This window comes from Thamnophis elegans, chromosome 3 (genome assembly GCF_009769535.1).
Source record: "Thamnophis elegans isolate rThaEle1 chromosome 3, rThaEle1.pri, whole genome shotgun sequence".
Lineage (NCBI taxonomy): Eukaryota > Metazoa > Chordata > Lepidosauria > Squamata > Colubridae > Thamnophis > Thamnophis elegans.
The window spans coordinates 79,903,901-79,930,480 of record NC_045543.1 but is presented as its reverse complement, the minus strand read 5'-3'; the positions used below and the strand labels follow the sequence as shown (position 1 = coordinate 79,930,480).

The 26,580-nt window shown below is 34.2% G+C and overlaps 1 protein-coding gene across 6 annotated transcripts in view; it reads right to left on the bottom strand.

Annotated features, from left to right (window-relative positions):
- The window catches only part of PCSK5 (proprotein convertase subtilisin/kexin type 5), a 160,442-nt gene that overhangs the window by 34,256 nt on the left and 99,606 nt on the right, over nucleotides 1-26,580 (bottom strand). For all 6 annotated transcript variants that reach the window (XM_032212755.1, XM_032212757.1, XM_032212754.1 and 3 more), the window contains exons 7-9: nucleotides 21,592-21,764; nucleotides 12,569-12,781; nucleotides 6,649-6,749 (exon numbers count right to left, since the gene is read on the bottom strand). In XM_032212755.1, the coding sequence (XP_032068646.1) occupies nucleotides 6,649-6,749; nucleotides 12,569-12,781; nucleotides 21,592-21,764 (487 nt within the window). The remainder of the gene's footprint in view (nucleotides 1-6,648; nucleotides 6,750-12,568; nucleotides 12,782-21,591; nucleotides 21,765-26,580) is intronic.

Sequence of the window (26,580 nt, the reverse complement as noted above, 5' to 3'; positions counted from 1 at the left end):
TCTGGCTGATGAATTTAGAGAGTTGAAGTCCACAAGTCTTAAAGTCCAATGAAGAGACAGACTCTGGTAGCATCTTCTCTAACTAACAAATTTTCATTAAGCAACATAAGCTTTCATGTGTTATCGTTCACTTTGCCTGACACACAGAGTGGTTAGAATGATGTAGGATTTACTGTGGTGATGAAAAAGGGCAAAAGAGGGGGGAAATTTTAGGAACAATTATTTTTTAAAAATGACATTTAAAACCTGCTGATCTTTAAGTCCTTAAAAAAACCTGGACTTAGTGGCCAAGTATGTGCAGGGAAGTCTACGGAGATTCTCAAATCATCCAGGTGATGGTTTTCCATTATTGCTATCTATTTTAATTTTTATTACAGTTTAGGTTTTTTTTAAATTTTGTTTTAATTTTGTTGGCCATCCAGATTCACTTGTTTAGATGGGGAGAGCATATAAATGGAATAAATAAAGAGATAAATCTTTGTAACAATACTATTTTAATATTTTAATAATATCATCAGGAGCATCATCACTGATGTAAAAACAGCAAGCCTTGCTATCAGACTGTGTGACTTTGTAGTCATCTATAATTGCTTTACACTTGACAATAATATGTACTGCAAATTAGTGGCATCACTATGGCACATTCATGCTCAATATGGCAAGATTTTCATGGCTGACTTGGAACATTTTGTTAAATCCTACCCTCTGAAGCCTCTTTTTAAATTCATTTGTGACATTTTCATCATCAGGATGCATGGAAATGAATCTCTCAGGAAATTCCACCGTAATTTCAACAACTTTTACCCTAACTTAGCCTAGACCTATCTATAGAACAGAGGTGGTATTCAGCAGATTATGACCAATTCTGGAGAACCAGTAGCCAGAGAACCGGTAAATACCACCTGTGACTGGCCCCGGCCCCATCAATTTTCTACCTCCCGAGTCCCAGCTAATTGGGAGGAAATGGGGATTTTGCAGTAACCTTCCCCTGCAATGCCCACCAAACCACACCCACCAAACCATGCCACGCCCACCAAGCCACAACCATAGAAATGATAGTAAAAAAATTTGAATCCCACTACTGCTATAGAACAAGCCTACTTCTTTGATGTAAAAAGTATACAATGGACATATACTTTATATAGGAATTTATCATTGCTACACTTTCTACTCAGAACACGAAACCAAATCTATCATTTATAGCCTGGCCCCATGGTACAATTATAGTTGTTCTGATCTACTTGACAGAGATGTTGGACTGATGGAATTTAACCACCCACCCAGTTAGATTAATAAATAATTCGGTAGAACTAGATCAATTCCCAGGAAGGATTTATTAAAAGACAGATCACAGAAGCAGATACTGTAAACAAAACATCATGCTTGCAACCTACAATGGACAGCTCAATATTGACAACTGCCCAGCCAGAACCAGATTGTCACAACAAGAAACAGCAACAGATGATGACGCTAACATGGAAACCAGACCCTGCAAGAAACCAAGATGTCTACTCTGGCCAAACATATATTACAACAGTGCAATCATAGGTCCCAAGAAGTCTTCACTTGTTCTTCCTTTTAATGTCATACATGCCATCATTTGCAAGCAATACCCATTATTTGCAAGTAGATCAATCAGGAGTGACAGAATGTCAAAACTAGCATATATCAGAAGCTTTGTCTGATGTGAGCAGTTAATTAAAAAAAGAACAAAGCAAACCAACCAGTGAATTAATATATTAAATTAACATGAGAGCCTACTGGGTGACATTTTTTTTACTAATATCAAAAGAGTATTTTCATACATTGATCAGTTACAGGTTTCTTGAATCTAGCCCCTAATGCCTAGAAGAGCAGCACCTTATCAGTCTTTCAATATAATTCTCTAAATATTGCCCACCCCAAATATAACCAAATTATGAAAATTTGGTATATAACGCAAAATAACATTCATTTATTTCACATAAAAAATTACCCATAAATCTACGCATATGCATTACAATACTATTTGAAAAAAAACCTATAATGCTAACCCATGTTTTATCTATAAAATGCCCAGAGATATACAAGTGTGATGAGAAATACAGAAATCTGATAGATAAATAAATAAAATATGGAATAATGTACTTCAAATTTCTCATATCACCAACAAAGAGAAATTATATTCATTCTTTCTAATGCATTCTTTGGAGTATCCAATAAACTCATAATAACATATTTTGGTGAATTAGTTTCATAATTTTACCCTTCAAGTTTGTCACAAAAGAAGTATATAACATTAATATTATTCTTGTAACATATGTAACATCACTATTTCCAGCTCTCAAATATAATTTTATTATAGACATATGGTAAAAGGATGTCAGCCCTTCAGACTAAGGAACAGGTGTTTGAAACTCTATTTTTGGGAATATAACAACACAACCTTAAAAGTTTGTTGGAATTTGAGCCATACAGAATTGTACCATACAGAGCTCCCACCTTTCTCAGGGCTTTAATGTAATTTACAATCTCTCTTATCTGCTAACTGTTCTGACAAACCTTCACTGACTTTTCTTCTGTAGAAAGAAGCTTGTTTTAATATCACTTAGTTGAAGTATCTAACTAATCTTGGCTGACTCTGAAAAAAGTAAAGGATCAGACATTGTATTTGGATGCAAAACTTCCAAATTGGGAAGTTGAAAAACTATCATGGAAGGCAGTGACAAATTATTTCTATACTATTTTCAAGAAAGCTGCCTAGTGGCATCCATGTAGCGATTAACACTTGTATTTGACTTCAGTCTTGTTTGCTTAAAATAGAGTATGAAAAACCTATCAAAATTGCTATTTTTTTTTGTCTGGGTGAGTCACCAAGTAAGTGCTCATTAATTTTAATTGACAACTTGAATCTCCTGAAGGATAATTATTACCCTTTTGCTAAACCTTTTCAAGGCTGAAAAATATATTTAAGGCTGTACCCAATGCTAAGTAGAAAATTGGCTACATTTTAAAACTACCTGCTTATAAGAACCCACAAAGGATTACCTTAATATATTTGGACTATGCTGGTCACATAAATTAGAATATAATTTAGAATGAAAAGGGATAGCCACCCTGAATAAGAACCTAATAAAACATAAGGCTTATCTTACATATAGGAATAATGGTTTCTCTCATTCTCAAAAGTACATTTGAAGTGGAAAAAGAAAACATATAATTATTAGACTGGAGCAATTATAATTACTAATTAGTCTATAATTATCATTAGTAAATGCACTTTTCTACTAAAATTAATGGCAAAAATCCAGTTGCTTATCATATTTACTACTTATTTGGCATATATTTTAATAATGATTTAATTTTAACTCAATTATATTTGCATTTATAATCCTGTAGTTATATTTCATGATAGAAAACAGGAGTTGCTTGTATAATTGAATTAAAGAAGATAGAAACTAATAAATATTAGTATAAAATGAAATGAAGAGAAGAAGAGGAAAAGGAAAAGGGAGGAGAAGTCAAAGAAAAGCTAAAAGTGCAATTAAGGAAAAGAGTAAAAGAAATATAGAAAAGAATAGATAACAGATACCAAGAAGTAACTTCTAATGTTCTTTATAGCAGTTATTAAATACAATCATAATCTTACCTTTTAGTCTATAGTTACAATATAACTCTGTAATTTCTATAATCTGTTCTGTCGAATTATCAAAACATAGATCATATGTTCATTTTTTTCTGTTTCACAAAAAAGTCCATAACGGGTTTCCAGTAATAAATACATGTAGATATTGTCTTTTTACTCAAAGAAGTCAACTTAGCTGTCTCAGCAATTTCTATCATATTAACCAACAATTCCTCAATTATGGATAGTGCCAAAACTTTCCATCTTTATGCATACAATTTGGGCATTTTCGCAGTAGTCATCATGTAGAAAAACAAATTTCCATCTGTCTAAAGTTTTTTCCACCAACTGTTCGATCCAAAAGAAAGGCATCTGGTTTCAATTGCACATTAATATTTAAAATCCTTTAAATCACTATATGTAATAGAATCCAAATTTTCTAGCTTTTTAAAATGTCCATCAAACATAATAAAATATCCTTTCTTGTAGCTGACTATTTCAACATAAATTTAAAGTGCCTTTGTAACTTCGAGACATTTACTTTGGTGACTCATACTATTGATACATAATTTTTATTTAAAAAAATCTTTAAAATTATAACATAATATAAATTTCAGTCCTCTCAGATGCATATTTTCTTATTGTTCCATCTATACATTATAATTATAGTTTTAGTTCACTTTCACTTGTTTGTCTTCTGTTTCAAATTTCAATAACTTTACACATTTTTAGTAATTACATGCTCATCATTTGTCCACAATTCTGTTTCAAACTCAGTCTTGAAATGTTCACATCTGTTTTGCAGAGCTTTCCATCTTCTTAACTTTCATTTCCTCTTTTATCTTTATAATCTTTCATTCTTTTTCAAAAGCTGTTAATTTAGTATCAAGTGATTACAATTTATTATCCATATACAGAAATAATTTTTGAAACAAATCTGATGTAATTCTTTTCTTTACAGGTTGCTCTAAGAGTTATTTTCCTCTCTTTCATTCTTGCATGTTTCTGGCAGTTCCTATTGTGGTATTATAAGCCAAAATTAAAACTGTCTCAGGTAATGGAAAAGTTATCTTTTTCCTATTTTATCTTCCTATTCCCTTAATACATTTGTCTCTATTAGCACTCTGTAATTTCAATTAGCATCAGTCTGGCTCATATTTATCTTTTGTTTTAAAATCCACCAATTGTCCTACTCCTACTTCAGGAAACAGATGGGCCATCTTTATTTTATAATCTGATTGTCAGCTCCAATGTCTTTAATACCTTCCTTGTTACTAAACTTTTATTTTCACCCAACCTATTTTTTTAAAGATTCTTTTCATTAAAAAGAACAAACAAATGAATGGAAAAATAATATACTAATAGCAAAACCAATAGCAGATCCCTGCATCAACTGTCATAACTGTAAGAATGCTTCTGAACTTCTCATGGGTCCCAAAAACTGTTATTATAAAACAGAAATGTTTGGTCAGCAGTGGAAGATTTTTTTAAAAAATTCCCAGTGTACCCAGAAAAAAATGGAAAACAAGCACAGAAGGTAACATTCTGAGTTAGCAAGCGGATGGATGTGTGTGTGTGTGTGTGTGTATCTATCTATCTATCTATCTATCTATCTATCTATCTATCTATCTATCTATCTATCATCTATCTATCTATCATCTATCTATCTATCTATCTATCTATCTATCTATCTATCTATCTATCTATCTATTTATCTGCAATTGCATCATTATCAGAAAATAAAGATACTTCTCACTAAACATGGTTGCCTTCAGGTTACACATATTCATCAAATCCAGTAATATCACTTTTATTGAATTAAAATATTGCTGGTGAAATATTTCCCCTGATTTTGTAGGGTTTAAAAGTCTCTTCTGGAGAACCAGAGGAACTTTGTTATGGGGGAAATGCCAGGTTTATAGGAGAGAGAAGAAGAAGATCCATTGTCAAAACAGCTGTTTCCAGACGTCAGTAACTGTAGCCCTAAACATATTTGTTGTTTTTGTTGTTCAGTAAGTTTCAACTCCTCATGACCTAATGGACATCATTTATCAGGATTGGATATAACTTCTATTTAAGAAAAACAATGTAGATTGTTGATAATCACTGTGTACAAGTATTTGTTTACATATTTTGAGAAAAAGAGTCCTGGCAACAAACCAACATTTTCTTTCTTTTCTTTTTGGGTTACCGTAGTTTAACCAATTCAGTACAAAATATTTCTAGCTTAGAAGAGGGATCCCCATGGCTTTAACATAACATTTTATTGTTAACTGTTATAACTATTGTTTTATCCTTAAAACCATTTGGTTATATATGGAATTTGATCACATGTTCATTGCAAGTGATAGAGCCATTACCTGCCATTATTTATGATGCACCACACAAATCTGGAATCCTGATTTAGGATTAAGCTCTAAATATACTTTAAAGGAGGGAAATGCCACTACAATGTAGCTATGATATATATCTGTTACATTTATTTATTTATTTAGCTATTAATTAATTAATTAATTCATTCACTCATTCACTTCTATAGCTGCCCTCTCAATCAATGACTCTAGGTCCCTACAATTCCAAAACTAAAAAAAACAACCAATAAAAACATTTAAAACCAATAGAAACTTCCAAAATAAATATACACAGCAGCCATTAGCCAATTAACTGTAAAGTTAAGAAATGGGCCCTTAACATATTAAGTGCATCAGGCTCAGGAACATAGCCAAGTTTCTAAAATATTACGAAAGGCTAACAGTGTTGGGAGTATTCTAATCTCCCAGAGGTGGATATTCCAGAGAGCAGCGGCCACTGTAGAGAAGGTCCATCTTCTAACCTCTGCCATGGTTGATCGCTATGGTTGATCCACATGATGCTCAATCTGCTAGTTTGAGATTCCTAGAAAAAGGCATTCCTAATACATGAATATGGATAGATGCACAAGCATTTTTAAGTGAAAGTAACATTTTATAACAATAAGGGGAAGAACGCATAGAAGCTTATGTCTTAATTATTTTTCACTCGAAAACAAAAACAAAGGTACTTACTTGGCTTCCAGTGCCAGTGCAATGATTCCTGCAGCCATAGGTGCAGAAGCTGATGTCCCTGTATGACTGTCTGTACAACGCTGTCTGAGGTCTGTAGTGATCTGGGGAGGGGGAATGTAAAATTAAGAATAACATTACTGCAGATAACAGAAAGTTTCTTTTGTTGAAATAACTTATATGCATTTGAAACTTTATCATTCAATAGGATAACTTTTTTAATGCTGGTTTTAGCTCTCTAAAGCATATGGATATCCAAAAGTCATTTGCTTCCCAGAGTACTATAGTAATGAAATGTCTGGCAACAGTCCTATATTACCTTCATGAGATACTTGTTAGATGATTTGACACTTGAGCATTTTATGGTAGTGCTGCAAGCAAAATTAAATTCCAACCTAATTCAAATTTTATTTTTTCAGTGGCAAGAGTAGCAGCACATTTTTATCCCTTTGAATAACACAAGCAGACACTCGGAATACATTTCTGCCTCAACCGAGCTGCTTATATGATAGCAGTTTCTGCAGATTCTCACAACTGTGGAGAAATGTACAGTTGTACATACATTGGCTTCTACTTGAGTTGACATAATCAGGGTCCTTTCTCATGTAGGAGCTCCCACAGTTTCTGCCCTGTGGCTGTAGGTCTAGAGGAATCCAAGTTACATGTGCAATGTCAATGGGGCATCTTTGAAGTGTTTGAGTATTAACATGATGAGGGTTTTGGATATCTGAAACTTGAGTTTCAACAAAATCCATATAAATAATTTCTGAGGGAATGGGACCATATCTAGCCTTTCAAAGTTATGCCAGAATCCTCATTCTGAAAACAGATGGGGCAAGGATAAATGCTTGGTTTAGGGCAGGAAAAAAGGAAAGCTTTATATTAAATATATTTACTCTGATTATTCCCTGTTATTTATTTTCTTAAAATTTCCATATATATTCTATTAAAAAGTACATTCATTATGTAATACAAATTGTTTTTAAAACCATAAATGCGCCTCATTTTAAAATAGTATTTTTAATTAATATGTAATTGTTTTATCTTCAACGCTACTACTGCTACAGCTACATATAGAAAGTATTAAAATATACATTATAAATTACTATTAAAGGTTTCCTCCCTGATTAATTCTAATTCCAATTAGCTTTGGAAATTAAATATTAATTGGAAATTAGGTGTGAAATATTGAAATTTTATATAAGCCATCATCCAGTTTAAATAAAAATATAATCTGAATATGTAAAACTTTGTAAACATATCCAAACTCATTTACACTTTGTAAACATAGGCAATCTTAATAAACATATCAAAACTACCATTATGTAGTTATACCATTAGAAAATAAATATTAAATTACAATTATCAAAATATAATTAATAAAAGAAGCATACATTAGAACTGAAGGTACTTCATCCATAGAAAAGTACATCAGAGATCAACATAAGAAAAAAGAATAATCATTTTTTGTAAGTATAGCCTCAGGACACAATCTACAAAGCTGCTAAAACATGGAATATACATTCATGGAATATAAATTGCAACAATAAAGGCCACTGCCAGTAAATGATAAATATAACTGCCAGTAAAAGCGTTAACAGAAAGCCAAAAAGGTGACATACATAGGCACTTAGTTATGTTTGTGCTGTAACTTTGAAACCAGCAACAGTATTCTGGGCAGAGGATAGGGGTGGGTGGGTGGGAAATAATGGAAAAAAACAAATTCTTGCTTTCCTAACAATTGTTAAACTACTTATCATGTGCCATAATTGATAATTTTGTATTCAGGTCTATACAAGTTGTAAATCAAGTATCAGTAACAGTATCACTTCTGTAAATTTCTCAGTGACTTGGCATTAAATAGTATGGTATATGTTAAAACTTTGTCAATTTGTCTACATTGTATTTCTTAAAGTTTGGTCCTAGGATCTCTGGACATTCACAAAACCCTTTCAGGGGTCTGCAGAGTCAAACTTATTTGCTAGTTTATGCTGAAAAATAATACACTATTAAAATCCCATCAAAAAACTGTGATAAGCAGCAATGGCAGTGAATGTGTCAGTTGTAATATAAATGTTAACGATAATCTATATTCTTTTGGGATCCTATGTTATTTTCAAAAGTGGGAAGGGGTCCTGAAAGAAAAAAAGTTTGAGAAACAATGTAAACAACATGAAAGAAAATTTGTATAAAAGGATGTATTGTTGGTATTTAATCCCTGACAAATTGTCAAAGATGTACATGGGAATGTCAAGTAAGTGTCGGAAATGCAACCTATATCTTTTATCACTTCTGGTGATAAATATCAAATATCAACAAATATTGGAACATTTATGTAATTGATTGATTGCTTTTCCTTTTTAAAAAATTAAATACAAATAATGTCAAGTATTTTTTAGTCATTTAATCTATACAAAGCAGAGTCACTTGGAAATATAAAAAGGGAAAATGGAAATTTGTAGAAGCAATATCTTGCTTTTGAGGTATCAACATTTAGTTTAAGAATAGTTCCATTATTTCAGCTAACAAAGTAAATAAACTATTATGATAGAGATCAAGGCACGAAACAAACTTCACATCAATCTATTGTATTACTTAAGCTCCACCTAAAGAAGTCTCCAATGAAAATCTTCAAAAAATATATCCTAGACTTATAACCCCTCTGTATGAAGCAAAAGGTTATTGTGCTTCTCCTTATGAAGTGGCTGTCACTGAAGATGACCCAGAAACTACAGCTGGCATAGAATGTAATTGTCTGAAAGTAGAAGCCAATATAGTAGAGAGGTGTTGTTTGTTGCACTATTACTTTCAAACAGCATTCTCACTGAGGTTAGTTAAAATTGTGCTTTTCCACAGAGATTTTGAAGAAGAGGGATTCTTATTGGGTTAACAGCAATACTAGGAGGTCATTCGATTATTTTCCCTGTCTGAGGTTGGTTATACTTTTATGTTGGCTTTATTTATTTTCTTAATATGCTGTGACTGTAAGCATCCTGGACTATGAAACTGATGGCATACATCATATTATTTATAAATAATAAATAAATGTAGACCACAGATTAATAAGAACAGTAATATCCAGAATTAGTTTTGAAGAAAACAGCAAAATTTGTCAATAGCACAATTATTTGTAATTTCCTTTCCTAATAAGGTTCAAATAAATTTTTTAAAGTTGTCAAATCTTCAGGAGAAGTGTTTTGGACTATAGAGGGTTGAAGAAGCAGGAGGGCAAGACATTCTTAGTGACTCAACAGATTTTATTTATATTAACTCTGGATTCAAATTATATTTCTTGTTAGATTGTTAGTTTTAGCTGAAGGCTTCATTACAACATCATTAATAGAGTTATAAACATAATAAGATTAGGCATAATTAGATATAGGCTGGATTACGGCCATAGACACTGAATTATTATTCACATATTAATCCCATCACCATTTATTTCAATTATTTAAAGAGGCATTTAACTCAGAAAAGGGTAACAAAAATGCATTGAATGGAAATTCTACTCGAGCCATGTAAAATGTTTTGATGTAAACTGGCTGAACTGATTTTTCTTCTTTAAATCAAGGTTGATTAAATATATCTGTTTTGTATATTATTCCAATTACCACCTAATATTTTTTAAAATGATGACAACCCAGAAGTTGCCTTGTTTGATTCAATACCTGCTCTCCTCCCTCATATTTAAGTGTTCTCTGCTCTGTTTTCCTTCATGAGCCTTGAAGATCTTTCCCCAGTCCTTGCATGGAAAATTTGGAATTATTTACAGGTAAAGTTGTTTTATGGCTTTTCCCTCCAGATTAATCATTCTGTTTTTATACTTGGTTCACCATTCTAGCCATCTTTAGTCAAATGGACTTATAATTAGGGATTCTGGAGTCAGGTGGCCTCATAATTAGGCATGTGCAAACTATTCTGCCATTTTTTTTTCAACTTGAAGTGGCAAATCCAAGTGTTCTAAGTATAAAACAAAACATGAAAATTTTCTTGTAAAATGAAATCTCAAAATAAATATGACCCTTTTGAGCAGTGTCCTCCATTTTGGGGGGGGGTACGGGACTATCCCAGGTGATGTGGTTTTGTAGATTATGACTGAATTGCTTTTTTCCCCTCCAAATCAGTCAATTAGCAGAAACTATGAAGTTTCTGTTGTTACTGATTCAGATTGGAGGAAGCAAAATGAAGTGGCATATGAAGAAAAAAAAAATCAAAGATCAAGAAATTTGGGTAGGATCATCAAATTACATTATATTACAAATTGTATGATCTCAAATTCTATACAAATAATCTGGAGAAATTATACAGTGGCGTCAATTCTGTTATTGCCTGGGACTAGCCACATTCTTCTCATAACTAATAGGCTTCCTTGAAAGAATCTGAGTTCCTGAATTGAAAAGGGGCATTTTGGAAGAAGCTATTTCTTTGAGGCAGATAAGTGGCTGTCTGAAAATGCATGTAGATTTATAATAGACAGATGCAGTTGTAAATTACAACTGCCAGATAACCCAGAATTACGATTAAAACTGGATGCTGTTATCACTCCATCACTAAGTAGCAATTTGAAGCTGTCAAGATTTCAAGAAACCTTTAAAATAAAACTGCCCCAACAGTTGCTTGCATGACTTTGAATTCATTTATCAAATAGATAGCATAGGGTGACTGGACAGGTTTAAAGGCATGGTGCTACTCAGTCCAATAGTCTAACTGCACTATTTGAGATAAAGACAAATAAAGCAGAATCATGTTTTTTGCTATTGTTGCTCTTGTATCAGAGAAATTTGAATAAAGCTTGATAGGGTATTATCCCCTTCTTGAACACTAGAAGCCAAAGCTAGTCTAGAACACTAGATTAGCACTGATGACATTATCTAGTTTGGGTAATGAAACATCTTCAAGAAGAAAATATCAGAGAGCCCCAAGTATACCTTATTTCAACCCTGAGCTACAACTATTCTCCTTTATTAGTACTAGAAGCCAAAATATTTTTTATACATTTTGCATGTAGCATGCTGTAATCTGTGACTAAAGGTCATTCAAAGTTGTCTTTGGAATCCTTGCATTTTTAGAAATCATTAATTACATTTTAAGTGCTTGGAGTCTTTAGTCTTATTTTATTTAATTAATTTGAAACACAAAAATGACCCTAGGCCAAATTATTTATGGCTTCCGCATGGAATGTTTAAGAAAACCTTATCTAGAAATATTTGAACTGATGTGTTTTACACTATATCACTTTAATGGGAATTAAAGGTTTGTACAAGAGTAGATTATAAATTAAAACCAATATTACCAAAATACTCTTGAATTCAAGATGGTAAATTTCATCATGGGAATATTTTTTTGCTAGAAAAATGAATGAGTTATTCCTTATTTTATCATTTTTTGAAGAAATTATAGAAAAAAACTCAAATATATAAAATTTATCAAAAGAAGAATAAGTAGGAGAAAGCAGATGATAACAGAATAATTACTGGAATGAAGAGTTACCTCAGAATTTGTCTTTAAAATTAATCATCTGAAAACAGCAAGGTTTCCAGGAGAGATGGCTAATATCCCAGATTATTAGAAGAAACGATATATTTTGAAAAATAGCCGATCTTAACTCCTTATTAGCAGCAAGAGACTGAAAAGGAGAAAACATTAAACAAATTTGTATTCATGATGGAAAACTAGGATTGAGAGAGAGAACAAATGTGTTTTCCCCTCCCTTCAGTTGGAAGATTTTCTGTGTTTGTTTCTTGTGCAAATCAGTTTTTGGTTGAGGATGAAAAAGATGGTTTTTAAAGGAGCAAATCCTTTAAAATATACAAAAAAAATGTCAAGTAACTTTAGGATAAATAAAACCTAGAATATATTTACAAAAATAAGTTGTCAATTTTATTTTCAATTGAACTTCAATCATGGTGAAAAGACCACATACTATTTTCCTGTCATAGGATTCTCCGCTGCTGTAGGTTGTAGCTAATGTTGATGCACATTCTTCTAGATACCAAGGTTTCCTTCCACTTTCAGCTGTGCTACTGATGGAGATGGTATAGATGCTATTGGTGTAGCCATCACACGAGCAATGATCCTTACTTCTTCCACCATTTCCAGATGCCCACACATAAATGGAGCCCAAGTTGTTTCTGCCCTATTTGAAATAAATTAAAATATATTGAAATTAGAAGTAGATAATAAGTTGTAATAGCCCTTTTTTTAAATTTTATTTGAATAAAATGTTTTATTTGTAATTTAAATTCATCCTATAAAATAGCAAATAGAGATTATAGTACTCTTCCATTTTAAGTACTTGTTGTTAATACTTGTTATCCCAAAAAGAAATTTATTTTTCTTATTTAATCTTGTAAAAATAATATTCTATTCTGATAGCATCAGAGAATGAATATACTTGCTATCCCAAAAAGGTTATGAAATTACCAGTGAATAAATTAATAAATTAAAGGACTAAAGGACATTATTATTATATTTATTTATTTATTTATTTATTTAATACATTAAATTTATTTTTCTTATTTAATATTGTAAAAAGAGTATTCTATCCTGATAGACTTTCTTCTGGTATCAATCTAGAGTACTCCTTAATTTAATAAGAAGCTCCAGGACATGAAGTGCAATATAAAGTATCTGGAGCAGTGTTGATAGGTGATGGCAATACCCAGAGTTCAGTACAATCCCATGTTCAGACCTATAATGTGGCAGTAAAAGCAGTGGAAGATCAATACTTGTTTTGTACACATCAGTGTGGATGCTCTAGTACTCAGCCCCCCCCATTTTAATTAAAATATGGTGGATAATCATCCATTGATTGGATATTAGACATCACCAATATGCCGATATCATTTTTGCCAGGCTGCCTATTATACCAAATCCTTTCCCAAATCAGGAAGCAAGCACTGAAGACTCACTTCATCTCTCTTTTACATGGCTTTATTTTGCATGAAGCTCCCCTTGAAGATGACTCAGAAACAGCAGCTGTTACAAAATGCAGTAACGTGTTTTATTGACTTTAGGATAATATTCTGTAGGGAGAATATGTCTGGTCCATATTGTGTAGCATTGTCTAGAAAATGATCTGGGTGCCCAGCCTGAGGAAAAACATGGGTGTTCAGGACACAGATAATCACATTTCCAAGGTACGCTATATATTGTGTGAAATTTGTACATACCTTTCCAAAAATATTTTGTTTACTCAATATATATTGGTTTTGTAAATTTCGGCAGGAATCTTCAAATCCAAAGATACTATTGAAAAAGACGCAATTGGCATGTATGTATGTATGTATGTATGTATGTATGTATGTATGTATGTATGTATCAGGCGTGCGTTCCTGCCAGTTCTTACCTCTTCTATAGAAGAGGTTCCACAAATCTACCATGCCATTTAGAACAGGTTCCAGCTCCCTCCCCCCGCCTGTCCGCACCACACTTGCCCCACCCGCTGCTCACTGATTGGCTGGCTCACCAATCGCTCCGCCACCTCTAAGAGTCCTATCTAAACCTTAAAGTCTTAAAGCTGCAAAGTTTTAATATCCCTTATCCTTTTTTTCTAAAGGGTTAGGGGTGCAAGGTTCTTGTAACTTGACAGCTTTAAGACTTGTACACTTCAATGCCAGAGTTCCTGAGCCAACGTGACTGAAGGAGGAATTCTGGGAGTTGAAGTCCACAAGTCTTAAAGCTGTCAAGTTTGAACACCCCTGGGTTTTTTTCTAAAGGGTTAGGGGTGCAAGGGTCTTGTAACTTGACAGTTTTAAGACTTGTATGTTTCAAATGCCAGAGTTTCTGAGCCAACATTTTGGTTGCTAAGCAAGAGCGTTTTTAAGTGAGTTTCACCACATTTTAAAGTTGTCCACGCCCACCCAGTCACATGTCTGCCAAGCCACTCCCACTTGGTCACATGGCTGGCAAGCCACTCCCACCCAGTCACATGGCTGGCAAGCCACTCCCACAAAGCAGGGTACATCTACAGAAGAGGTTCTAAAAATTTTTGAAACCTACCACTGTGGCAATATATTTTGGAAAATATACCTTGATACGAAAGGGACACTGATATAATCCAGATCTTAAAATGGAGTAAAAATTGATTTTGTGTATATCTGAATGGATGTTGGGATCTTTTATATCATTAAATTAGTGGATGATAATGAAGAGCTTTTATCATTTTTTTTGTTAAAAGATAAATAACAGTTGTCGGTTGCTACCAAAAGGCAGTATTGACATCTTGGTTTGTACCAGCAACATTTTCATCTCTAAGTTAGTTAAGTTATTAGATGGGATTCTGAGTCCAAAAAGTCAACAGTTTTTATAAATACCAATTATTCATATATCAATTTGATCTGTTAATTGATAAGAAATATGAGACCCACATTTTGGCTTTAAAATGTTTAAACTTCAATACTAACAATACTCCAACACCTTGTTGGAGCTTAGATTACACATTATACAACAAAATTTTGCAATTTATTGAAACTCATGGCATTTGTACAGAAGAATAAATAATTGTATTATTGGACATGCAGCTAAAGTAACATTTATGATTGTTAAATCATAAGTTTTTGCAGTGTTCTAAAATTACTATTTTATAGTAAGAAATATAATAATTAGATATATTAATCTGACGAGAAAGCAAATATTTTTGAAGAAAATAGTCTGTAATTTTCTGTCATTAATATATAAAGCTTTGTATAACTGTTTCAAACTAATCTCTCAATCGGCTACAACTGTTCGCGGGATCAGTCTTAAGCATATATTATAAGCCTTAGACATTAGATTTTTTTTCATTTATTAATAATTTTTTTAACTCTGTGTTTGGTCTAACTTTTTAGAAGAGAGAGAGAGACAATATGAGAGAGAACAGATCTTTTCTATTGTTTCACTTCTGTACAAAATTCTTGGGAATCAGTTTACCAATATAGTCTATTTTTCTTTTCTTTTTCATCTCTCAACAACAATTTGTTTCTAACTATTAATGTTTGGAACAGCTGGAATGAATCTTCTAGGGATTCTGAATTAGATACCTCATAAGTCATATAAAACTCAGACTATTAGTCCTCTCTAAACTTAGTCTCTATTACTTGCACAGCATAATTGTTTTTTAAACCTGACCTCAGTGTTATTTGCCTCCAGATATTTGTAGTTGGGTGGGGGGTAGGCTTTGGAACTTCGTAGATCAAGTTTCAAAGGGACTGCAGGAATTCTTATATTTAAGATGCAATTTTATTTATATTTTTTAAACAAGCTTCAGAGTAAAAAAAGCTTAACATTTAAAAACTATTCAAATTATATAAGCCATTTCTTGTCTGGATTTTCAAATGAATAATAAATAATCATAACTGATTGCATCATTTGGAACAGACAAAATAGCTTCAAGCTATTCCCTAAACTATAATTAGTATTTAATTTGTAAGTATAGCAAAAACAAAGCAAAACAATGAAGACTGCTGGCTAAAGCAAAAGTCAGTGCATGTATAGCATTTTTACTTTTCAAGTTATTTTAGTTGTCTAATCTCCATCCTTCAAGGAGACATATTCTAAACGTTTCTACCACCATAAATATATTTTGAAATCCTGAAAATGATAAAATGATTGGCAATGTCTATCCTGCTCACCTGAATCCTAACCTAAATCCTAACCCAGCCAGAGAAAAGCCACCTCAAGCCCTGGGTTGTAGCCAGCTAACCCGTGCCACAGAAGGAAGCAGCAGCTACCACCACCACAGCCCAGCACTAGGACAAAAACCTGTTCCAACCCAGCACTATGCATGAAGACCCAGCTGCTTCTGCCATCTTCACTTCACAGCCCCTTCCACCATGTGGTGCACCATTCCCGCTACTCCTGCCCTATATTGTCCTGGCCCTTCCTTCTGAGGTCACACACATCAGGAGCAAGCAACTGATAGATAGGCCCAAGCAGATATTTTACTGTTGATTACCAATATTACAAGAATTTTTTCCAGATTGTCTGCTTCCTCTTGGGAAATGGCTTATATAGACTGAAAGGTTTGGTCTCAGATGTTTCCTCCCCAGAATGAAGTCTAAGTTGGATTGTTTTTTCTCTCTGGCTTAGCCTCCTCCCGTTCAGCTGGGGATTCAACTACACACAACCTCTTTCCCAACAAAGCCTTGGAAAATGTCCAGCCTTCCTGAGGCCTCACAAGGTTTTAGAAGACCACATGTGGCTACATGAGATCTTGGGAAAAAGGCCTCACATGTCCAGCAGCATTTTCACAAGGCCTCAGGAATCCATTCCAAAATCTTGTGAGGCCGCAGGAAAGACCCATGCAACCTTGGGAAGAAGGCCGTGTATAATCACAGGAAGAAAGGCCAGGCCAAATATGCTTTATTGACAGTGGAGCCAAAGAAGAAGATGAAAACCAGCAATGGGCAGCAGAATGCTGGGACAGGGATGGCAAAATAAAGAGTTCAGAGGTGAGTTCCTACCGGTTTGGCTGAGTAGGTAGTAACTCGACCTTCCATGCCCCTGAATCGGTTCTCTCAGTGGTGCCTGTGGTGCCGCCATCTTGTTTTTTGCTTCTGCGCATGCGTGCGTAGCACATATCAGGCATGCACATGTGCAAAGCGTGTCCCTGAGTGAACCGGCAGTAGCAGCAGTTGGAACCCATCCCTGAAAGGGTGGCATAGTGTCATGAGCCAAAATGGTAGAGATGGGGAAGAGGGAAACAGTGAATGGGGGCAGTTGAAGCAATCCTGCAATCATATATTTGGGCAGGCAGCCAGGCACCTAAATGTTGAATATGTTATTGCAGGGATGCATAATAACAGCTGTAAGTTCAAGGACTGTATGTAAGTACTATTCATTCAGCACTACCATAACTTTGAACAGTCACTGAATGGTCATTAACTGAGGATTATCCTGTTTGGCAATGCTAAGAGAGCTTTCAATTACTGTCAACACTATCAATGCCAAAATTGGTGAAGCAAGATAGATGAAAAAGACTGCATGGATGAAAAGGGAGGCATTAATCAGGGTTCTCACAACAGGTTCAACTGCACAACACTTGATCATTAATGCCCAGCAAACTTTTTGGCTTTTATCCAGATCACTAAACAGAAGGATACACTGGGTACAAAAAGGTAGTGAATGTGCCAATCAGGAAAAATAATCAAATATCTAATTTCGCTTATTGAATTTATCCTCCCTTCTTTATATTACTGAAAAGGATTTGCCATGAGAAATATGTGCAATATTTCACAATGATGCATACCTAACATTTTCCCTATGAGATCCTCTGTTCAACCTGATTTTGAAAACTCACTGAAGTACTTCAGAACTGTTTTAGATTCCCAGAATCTGATGGATTTTATTTTATACAGTATATTTGATTTGGCTAAATGTAAAAAAAACAGGGTATTTTTCAATAAATCTTTTACTATTAAATTATCATGCATAGGATTTTACAGAATTTTACAGGATTTCCGAACATCGTGTACATGTTTCAAACTGCTTATTTCTTTTTCTCTTTCCACAAAAAATCCATTACAGAGGAAATGGCAATATCTGCATAAACAATGCATTTAGATGATAGCACTAGGCACTGTTTATCCGAAAACTCCTAACATAAAATTATCTTGCAAAAAGAATGGCAAATGAAACAAACACCCACAGTTATTAGGAATATTTTCATAATATATTTGAACTAATCATTAAGATATTTCAATGCAATCTACCTCCTACATTTGGTTCCTTTTGTTCTAATTCATTTCTACATCTTTAGATATACAAGTTTGCTCCTTTCTCTAGTAAAAATTAAATAATGTATAATGCCTGGATGAATAAAAAACAATTTAGCTCAGTGACAAATTTCCAACAATGCCAGATTGCCAGAGGTCACCACATGCCTCAGAAAACCCACATGATGATTTAAGTTAATACCTTTTGATTTACAGTTTAGTGACCATTCAAAGTTACAACAGCACCATTTTATAACAATTTTTCACACTTAAAACCAATGCAGCATTCTCCATGGCCAGGCGATCAAAATTCAGATGCTTGACAACTGGCTCATATTTATGATGGTTGCAATGTCCTGGAATCATGTAATCATCATTTTGCAATCTTCTGACAAGCAAAGTCAATGAGGAAACCAGATTCACTTAACAACTATATTTCTAATTTAACAACTGTAGTGATTCACTTAAGAATCATGGCAAGAAAATTGTAATATATGGCAAAAACAACTTAACAACTCAATTGTGGTTGAAAGTCGAGGAATACCTGTATAATTGGAAACACCCTTTCAGAACTGAATTCAAAGCATTGCGCAGCTCCGTTTTACATGTGAAAACAAAATGTATTGTAAAAAATATTTTCTTTTTCTATAACTCTGGAAATATTTATTTAATAAACAACTGTTTCACATTCTTTTAATTTGGATCAGGATTTGCCAAAGTAGCAACACTGACTGATTATGAAAATGATGTTCATTCTTAGCAACCGCATGGCAACATATATATGATTTATTGCGTGTCATGTGTACGAAAAAAAATCAGGATTGTTTTTGCTAGTGACTTTCCATTTCTTCCTTGCATACTTTTCAAACTCAGTATAATACAGTAACATTTTTTGGGGATATTTTCTGTTAAAAAGTTAATGTAGATTTATGATATAACTTCATCAAATGTGAACAACTAATTAGACTTGATGTCATTTTTTTTTAAAATGAAGTCTCTGGGCAAGTAAAATGTAAAGATACAATTAACAACTTTTTCCAAGTAATAGAAATGGACCACACCCAAATTATGAACAATCTGCTGGCCGAGTGCTCAATTTAATTTACCAGGCCTTAATTAGATGCACAATTGATAGAAGCTTGAAATTCTATTGCCAAAAGTTTTTGATAAATAAAGTGCTGGCTCAATTGCAATTATCAAGAATTCATTAAGTGAAAATTATGCCAATTCTTAAAAACAAAACTTCCCTATAAATAGTTATATATTATTGCATTCCTGGGGAATGTGCTACAAATTATACTCTCCAGTTCATTACCTTGCAGAGAACAATTGTGATTTCACTTTATTTACGATAATTATAAGTAGATGTTACATGAACCTTTATCATTTATAAAAGTAATAACGTTTTCTCTTTACATAACTGAAAACTTATTTTTTTCCTGCCGGATTATTATAGGCATTTGCAACTTTAATTAAACAGAAGTCTAGTGCTATTTACAGAATACAACTACATGTGATGTTCACTTAACAATAAAAATTGAGACCAACTACTTCTCTAAGCTGTAAGTTCATTAAGTGAGACATCACATCGTGGTAACTTCCAATTTTACTGATAGATTCTTCATTGTTTCTGCTTGTGCAAAGCCAGCTTTGAAGCATGCAAATAGTGTGCATGTGAGTGCAGGAGGTCGCAAAGTCGTAAATTCCTGCTGGTTGCAAAGACCTGAAATTCTATCACATTAACTGTCATAACTAAAAACAGTGGCTAAACAGGGCAGTCATTATAGGAGGACCACCTGGTATAATGGTTAAAGCATCAGGGTATAAATTGGGCAACCATGAATTCTAGTTCTATTTTAGATGGAAAGCCAGCTGGGTGACCTTTCTCTCAGTCTAGGAAGAAGGCAATGGCAAACCACCTCCCAAAAATCTTTTCAAGAAAACTGCAGGCAGTCTTAGAAAATTGGATATGAGTGAATGGAGGGATGGACTCAGATCTGGCATTTATATCTTGCTGTTCAAAATTATTGAATTATTTCTTGTTTGAGCTTAATTTACCAGAGTTCTAAAGGTATGGCTAAAACAGTTTTTATCAGAAACACTATTGGATTCACTCAGGAGTTTCCAGGTCTTATCCATACTCACAATATTATCATTGAACAATAGTCAGTAGATTTTTTTCACTTGTTGTTTTCTCCCAAGTACCGAAGAGTTTGGGATGCTTCTTTTTACTACTGCTATTAAGTATATTGTTCTTTATCTATCTGGCCCAATAATTGAAGTATGGAATGCTAGTGGTATCACCATATCTGTTTTCACCATAATTTTATTGAAGTAACATTCAAACTGGCCTGGTCTGTCTAGACCAGGAGTGTCAAACTTAATTTCATTGAGATCTGCATCAGGGTTGTGTTTTACTTTGGGGGCTGGAGTGGGTGTGGCTAGGGTGGCCATGGCCCGCTTGATGTCACTCGCTCCAAGCTCCATTTTCACTGGCAGAAGGTGACAGGAGGCCTTCACACCTGAAAATGGAGCCTGAGAGGACTGGACACAGTCCTTCCAAACGCCGTTTTCTCTGGCAGAGGCACCTCGGGTTGGTCCTTTGCTGTTTCTAGGGTGACCCGGCAAGCCATATCTAAGCACTCCAGATCTGGCCCCCAGGAGCTGAGTTTGATAACCCTGGTCTAGACTATTTGTTGTAAATGTACATGTGTATGTATGTATGTTTGTATGTATGAATCTTGAAAAATGATTTTATATATGTGTACGTACGTATGTATGTATGTATGTATGTATGTATGTATGTATACACACACACACACATATATACATATATATATATACATACACACACACACAGATATATAAAAAACAAAATAAAAAATCATGCACATGCCCATATGTCCAATCATAATTGAAAAATGCTTTTCACATTAAGAGGAAAGAAGAAAGTTGCAGTGATCTTCAGAAGAGCTGGTGGATTCCAGGATCTCTGTGTTGATGCAGATGGCATTTTTGCTGCTGTTATTTTCAGTTGGTCTGTAATTTTGGGGAATCCTTATTTGGATCCTGGATTTCAATCCTGACAACCTGTCCTAGAAGCTTTCTTTACTGCCATACATTTATTAGTGATTTATTTTTAATATCAATATGCTTCTATTACCTTTTTAATGCCAATGATTATTATTATTATTATTGTTGTTGTTGTTGTTATTGTTATTATTATTTATGCAGAGATGTGTGTATAACATACCGTTCTGACTCCATTCTCAAAGGCCTGGCGTGTTAAAGAAGCTGGTCCATCAACTGTTTTTCCATCATCATCAGGACCCCAGCTAGCGCTGTAGATATGTATATGTTGTGGATTGAGGCTCAATGATTTTGCTTCTACCATGTCTGTAACATCACCATCTAACATCCGCACTCCTTGGTGGGGGGAAAAAGAAACCTTTGATTTGATATAATGCATTTATATGTCCACTTGGCAACAAATAATCTTATAAGAAACCAACATAAAATATTCACAATATATGTCCCCCAATTAAAAATAGCAGTAGTAAAAAGCAGTACCCCAAACTTTCCTTTTAACTGTGATAGCATAAAACAAATAATAAGTCTCTCTAAATAAATATTCTCAGTTCCGAATGTTGCTTAAGAGACTGGGTTGAATCCAATGAGTCTCTCCGGATATCTTGTTTCATAACTGAGATGTTACCATGAAGATGGTCCTCTCTTTAGTAACCACTCAATTTCATTTCACTAGCAGGAACATCTTGAGCACACTATTTGTTTAGGAAAGCTACTTCCAAGATATTAAAGGCTCTATGAATAAGAACCAAAAGTTCAAATTAAATCAGGAAATGAACTGAGACAAAGTGTAGTTAGGAAATGCACTGGCATAACAACATAGGAAAGTAAAAATAGACTTTCCCATATTTATATTCACCCACAAAATTTGCAGGACTTTGATCACTTAGACTTTTATTCATTATGTACCATTCTTTCTCTCAACTTTCTATCTATTGTATCTGCAAATACATAAAATAAACTTAAAAGTATTTACTACACTACATAGTAATTCAATGAAACATTAACCAGGAAAGTTTAAAAAATAATTACTAAATCAGAGATTTCCAGATATTCTCAGGTTGTGGTGCACCTATTAGTTCTAAAATTGTATGTGCCCCAGTAAATTTACTAAGTTAATAAGAGTTACATTCATTAGTAGGAAAAAAATTCCTACAGTGCTCCTGTCAATTTATTGCAACACCATGGGTTCCATGGAGCAGTTTGGGTATTAGGTATTAGGTTGTAATTAGTATTAGGTTGCTATTTAGTTAAAATACTTGCTAAAATAGAAATATTCTGATATGCTGGACAGGAATGGAATCAATCATCAATCATGCTGGCAAATTTAGAAAGACAGCACTGAAAAGGCCATTTAATCTTAGTTTAATTCAGATAGGAATGGATTGCAGAATCAACAGGCAGACAGTAGCACTGCTACTTCATATGTTCTACTCAGCAAGAAAAGAGCAATTGGAGATGTCACTGAAGAGATGTCATAATCAAAGAATGAGGTGACATCAGGGAAGCCTCAGAAATGATTCCTTCTTGCCATTGGTAAAGGACCCAGTGCTTGAACGCTTTTGTGATAAGCTGCTGGAACTCTTGCCTTGTATCAGTGATGGCGAACCTTTTTGTAAAGACGTGCCAGAATTGTGTACGTCCGCCCACACCCACAATGCAATGCATCGATACATGCATGGAAACCCCCCCCCCAATGGAAGGAAGTTTTCATCCTCCCCAGGCTTCAGGAAAGTCTCTGGAGCCATTTTTGCCCTCCCCAGGTTCCGGAGGCTTTCCTGAACCCTGGGCAGGGTGAAAAATGATCTCCTCTGGTCCTCTGGATGGCCAAAAATCAGCTGGCTGTGTGTGTATGCACTCTGGAGATGACATTTTGCATGCCATCAGATATGGCTAAGAATGCCACCTGTGGTAAGTGTGCCATAGGTTCGCCATCATGGCCTTATACCCTAATATAGACTGTTTGCATCCAGATTCAATAGTTCCCTGACTTCCTCTTCTCTTTCTTGTTACCTCAGTTGACTGCTGGACTTTGGTTGGGCAATACCTTGCCTCAATTGTAGTCTGGCTAGAAGGAAGTAAGCCCTACTTGACTCTCACACTTTTCAGGAAAAGACAGTAATTGCCTGTAAACAAAGCTCAACACAATTACATGCCTTTGGGAATGTGTGACACGCAAGCAAAGTGGCTAAATAAAACAAAAGAAATAAATGCTGAACAAGACTAGCATGATTCTTTATGATAAATCAGCAGTTTGAGTCAAAAGTTGTTCACTTCTCAAGCTCTACAGGAGGACTGACCCAAAATACCTGGAAAAAGGACCTGTTGTTCCTCCCAGAACTGGAGCCAAAGTGCTAGGTACAGCCATTTTAATCTCTAAAATCCTGTCAGAGGTTTTGTGTTGGAGGTATTAAATTGTCACATAATAGTACCAGTACTGACTAATGTTTTATTTTTGCAAGTGATGTAGCCACTTGCAAGCACAAGTTAAGAACAAAATGTATGACTGCTGTCACCAATTTTTTGGAAAAAATTAATTAAGCTATTTATAATTTGGAAATATTATTTCAATTAATTTCTAATCTAAAATACATTTTCATTCAAAAATGACATATAATTCTATCTCAGATCTTGATGACAACAGTAATTAATATGATTATGCTCTCTGATGCCCAACAAATGTGGGCATTTCAGAAGGAAAAAAATATTTTAAAACCATAATAAGAGACACAAACAAAAGAATTAAAAAGGCATAGATGACAAGAACTGCACAAGATGACAAGAACTAAAAAGGAGCAAACCCATACAATCCAAGCAGATTGGGCAAAGCAATGTAATTTCTATTATTTAATTAGAAATAATAGTTTCAAAGCGCATGCTCAGTGAACTGGTTGTCAGACCAGTTGAATCACATCACTGATCTAATATTTTATATTAGAATAAAATAGGTAAAAATAAAAAGAACCACCGGCATTTAAGATACAACTTCGGTTAATTTAAGGAGCCTCCATAACTAATTATCTAAACTGGGATTGAGAACTTAAAATCCATTAGGCTGCATAAAATCAATAAGGTGTGTTGTTATGATCCCTGAACATTCAGAGATTGTACCACTTATAGGCAATTTTAAAAATATTTTCCCCCTAAAAGACTAAAGAAGATGAATTAAATTCCACTAAGATTAACTCTTTGTTTTATCTTTTAAAGCATCCCAGTTCATAAGAAACATAGGGAATCTGATCACATTTTGGTGATCTGAATGCATCACTAACGTGCCATTTACAACTTTAAGATAATCCCCACAAATTACCTACTTCTGATCTAAAATTAGATGGAAGAGGGGGGTGCAAGTACCACAATCTGGCCTCACCTTTTCTGGCAGCCAAACTAAGGTTAATAGGGCTTCACAAGAACCCCCAGTTCTGTCAGGTTAGTGCTTAACTAATGCATTGCAGTGCTTAAGGCAGGAGTGTCCAAACTTGGGAACTTTAAGACTTGTGGACATCAACTCCCAGAAGTCTTAAAGTTCACAAGTTTGGACATCCCTGGCTTAAGGTATTGGTCAGGACTTGAAAGTCTGAAATTCAATCTTTGAAAGCTTACTGAATGATAATGGCCCAGTCACTACATTTTAATAACACAGATCTTTTCTTCTGGGGAAAGATTGAAGATGGTAATGCTAGATATAAGTTACTGCACTATTGGAGAAAAGGCAGAATACAAATCTAATAATGAAATGTACAAAATACTAAGAGCTTCAGTAAGGCATTTTTCTCTTTTTTTCTTTAAAGTATTATCATGCTTAATATACTATGGTTGAACTAATCCTATCCATAAAATTGCATATTTTGCTCAACCTTTTGTACTTTGAAATGCCTTTTTCATCTGATATTTGGAGAATGACATCAAAAGAAAAATCTGAATTTTCCTAAAGCTGTGATTATTTTACTTTTAAGGAAACCAATTGCAATGTCTCATCTAAATTTATACATTTCACTGTTCTTTGAAAAAGTTCTGTGATGTTGTTTGAATAAATGGATATTTGTCTGGTTTGAATGCAAACTGTTTACCCAGTTTAGATGACAAAAGAAGCCAAAATGAATCATAAATATCTATATACACAATAGCAATGGGAATAAATAATATTATGTATTACATATGTATTGATTGTATGTCATCATGTCCAAATGACTACAAAGATACATCTAATAACATTAATGCCTTCATCTATTGTTCGTTAAAAAGTTCACATATTAATAATTAATAAAACCTATTCCACATGTTTAGAAAATAAGCATTCAAAATCATTCTCTTCTCTGTCTCCGCCTGTCTCTGTCTGTCTCTGTCTGTCTCTCTCTCTCTCCACTGCTTCTATTAGCAGGTTTATATGAGCAATAATATCATCATGTACATCTTGCTTTATTTTCCTTAGGTAGATTTGGCAGATTGATTTGGCTCATACTAGTTCTGAATCATAAATCGATTCCAATAAAATAATAGAAAAACAAAGAACAAAATAAATTAATTTAGAGTTTTTATTCTATTTTTACATATGCATATTGGTTTCTAGCCTGATACCTTAACAAATATACAAACTGGCTCTTAGGATAGCTGATGCTGAAATATTTAGCCCACAAATAAAGTAAAAAAGAAGCAATTTTTCTGGACTTCTCTAGTATTCACTACTTTTTAATGAATAGAAAGGACATGCAACCTGAAGCACATTTAAGTGTATATATGGTGTGTGATCCATAATCAGTATATATATTGGTACTAAGATAAAAATTCACATTTTATATACCTCCCCACTCACCCCTTCTGTTCAGTTGTATATGATTATCAAAGGTTGCCTGGAAAAGTCCCTGCAATTTTCTTGGCAAGATTGTCTAAGCAACTGTCCATTGCCTCCTTCCTAAGACTGAGAGAAAGTGACTAGCCCAAGGTCACCCAGCTGGCTTTGTGCCTAAGACAGGACTAGAACTCACCATTTCCCATGTCGATGAAGTTTGTCATCCGGATAGAAGTGTCTGGAAGTTGAGTCATGGAAAGTCAAAAACTCAACTCATAAAAAGAAAGCGAAGGAAAGGGTAGGGCAGGGCAGGGCAGGGCAGGGCAGGGCAGGGCAGGGCAGGGCAGGGCAGGGCAGAGCAGAGCA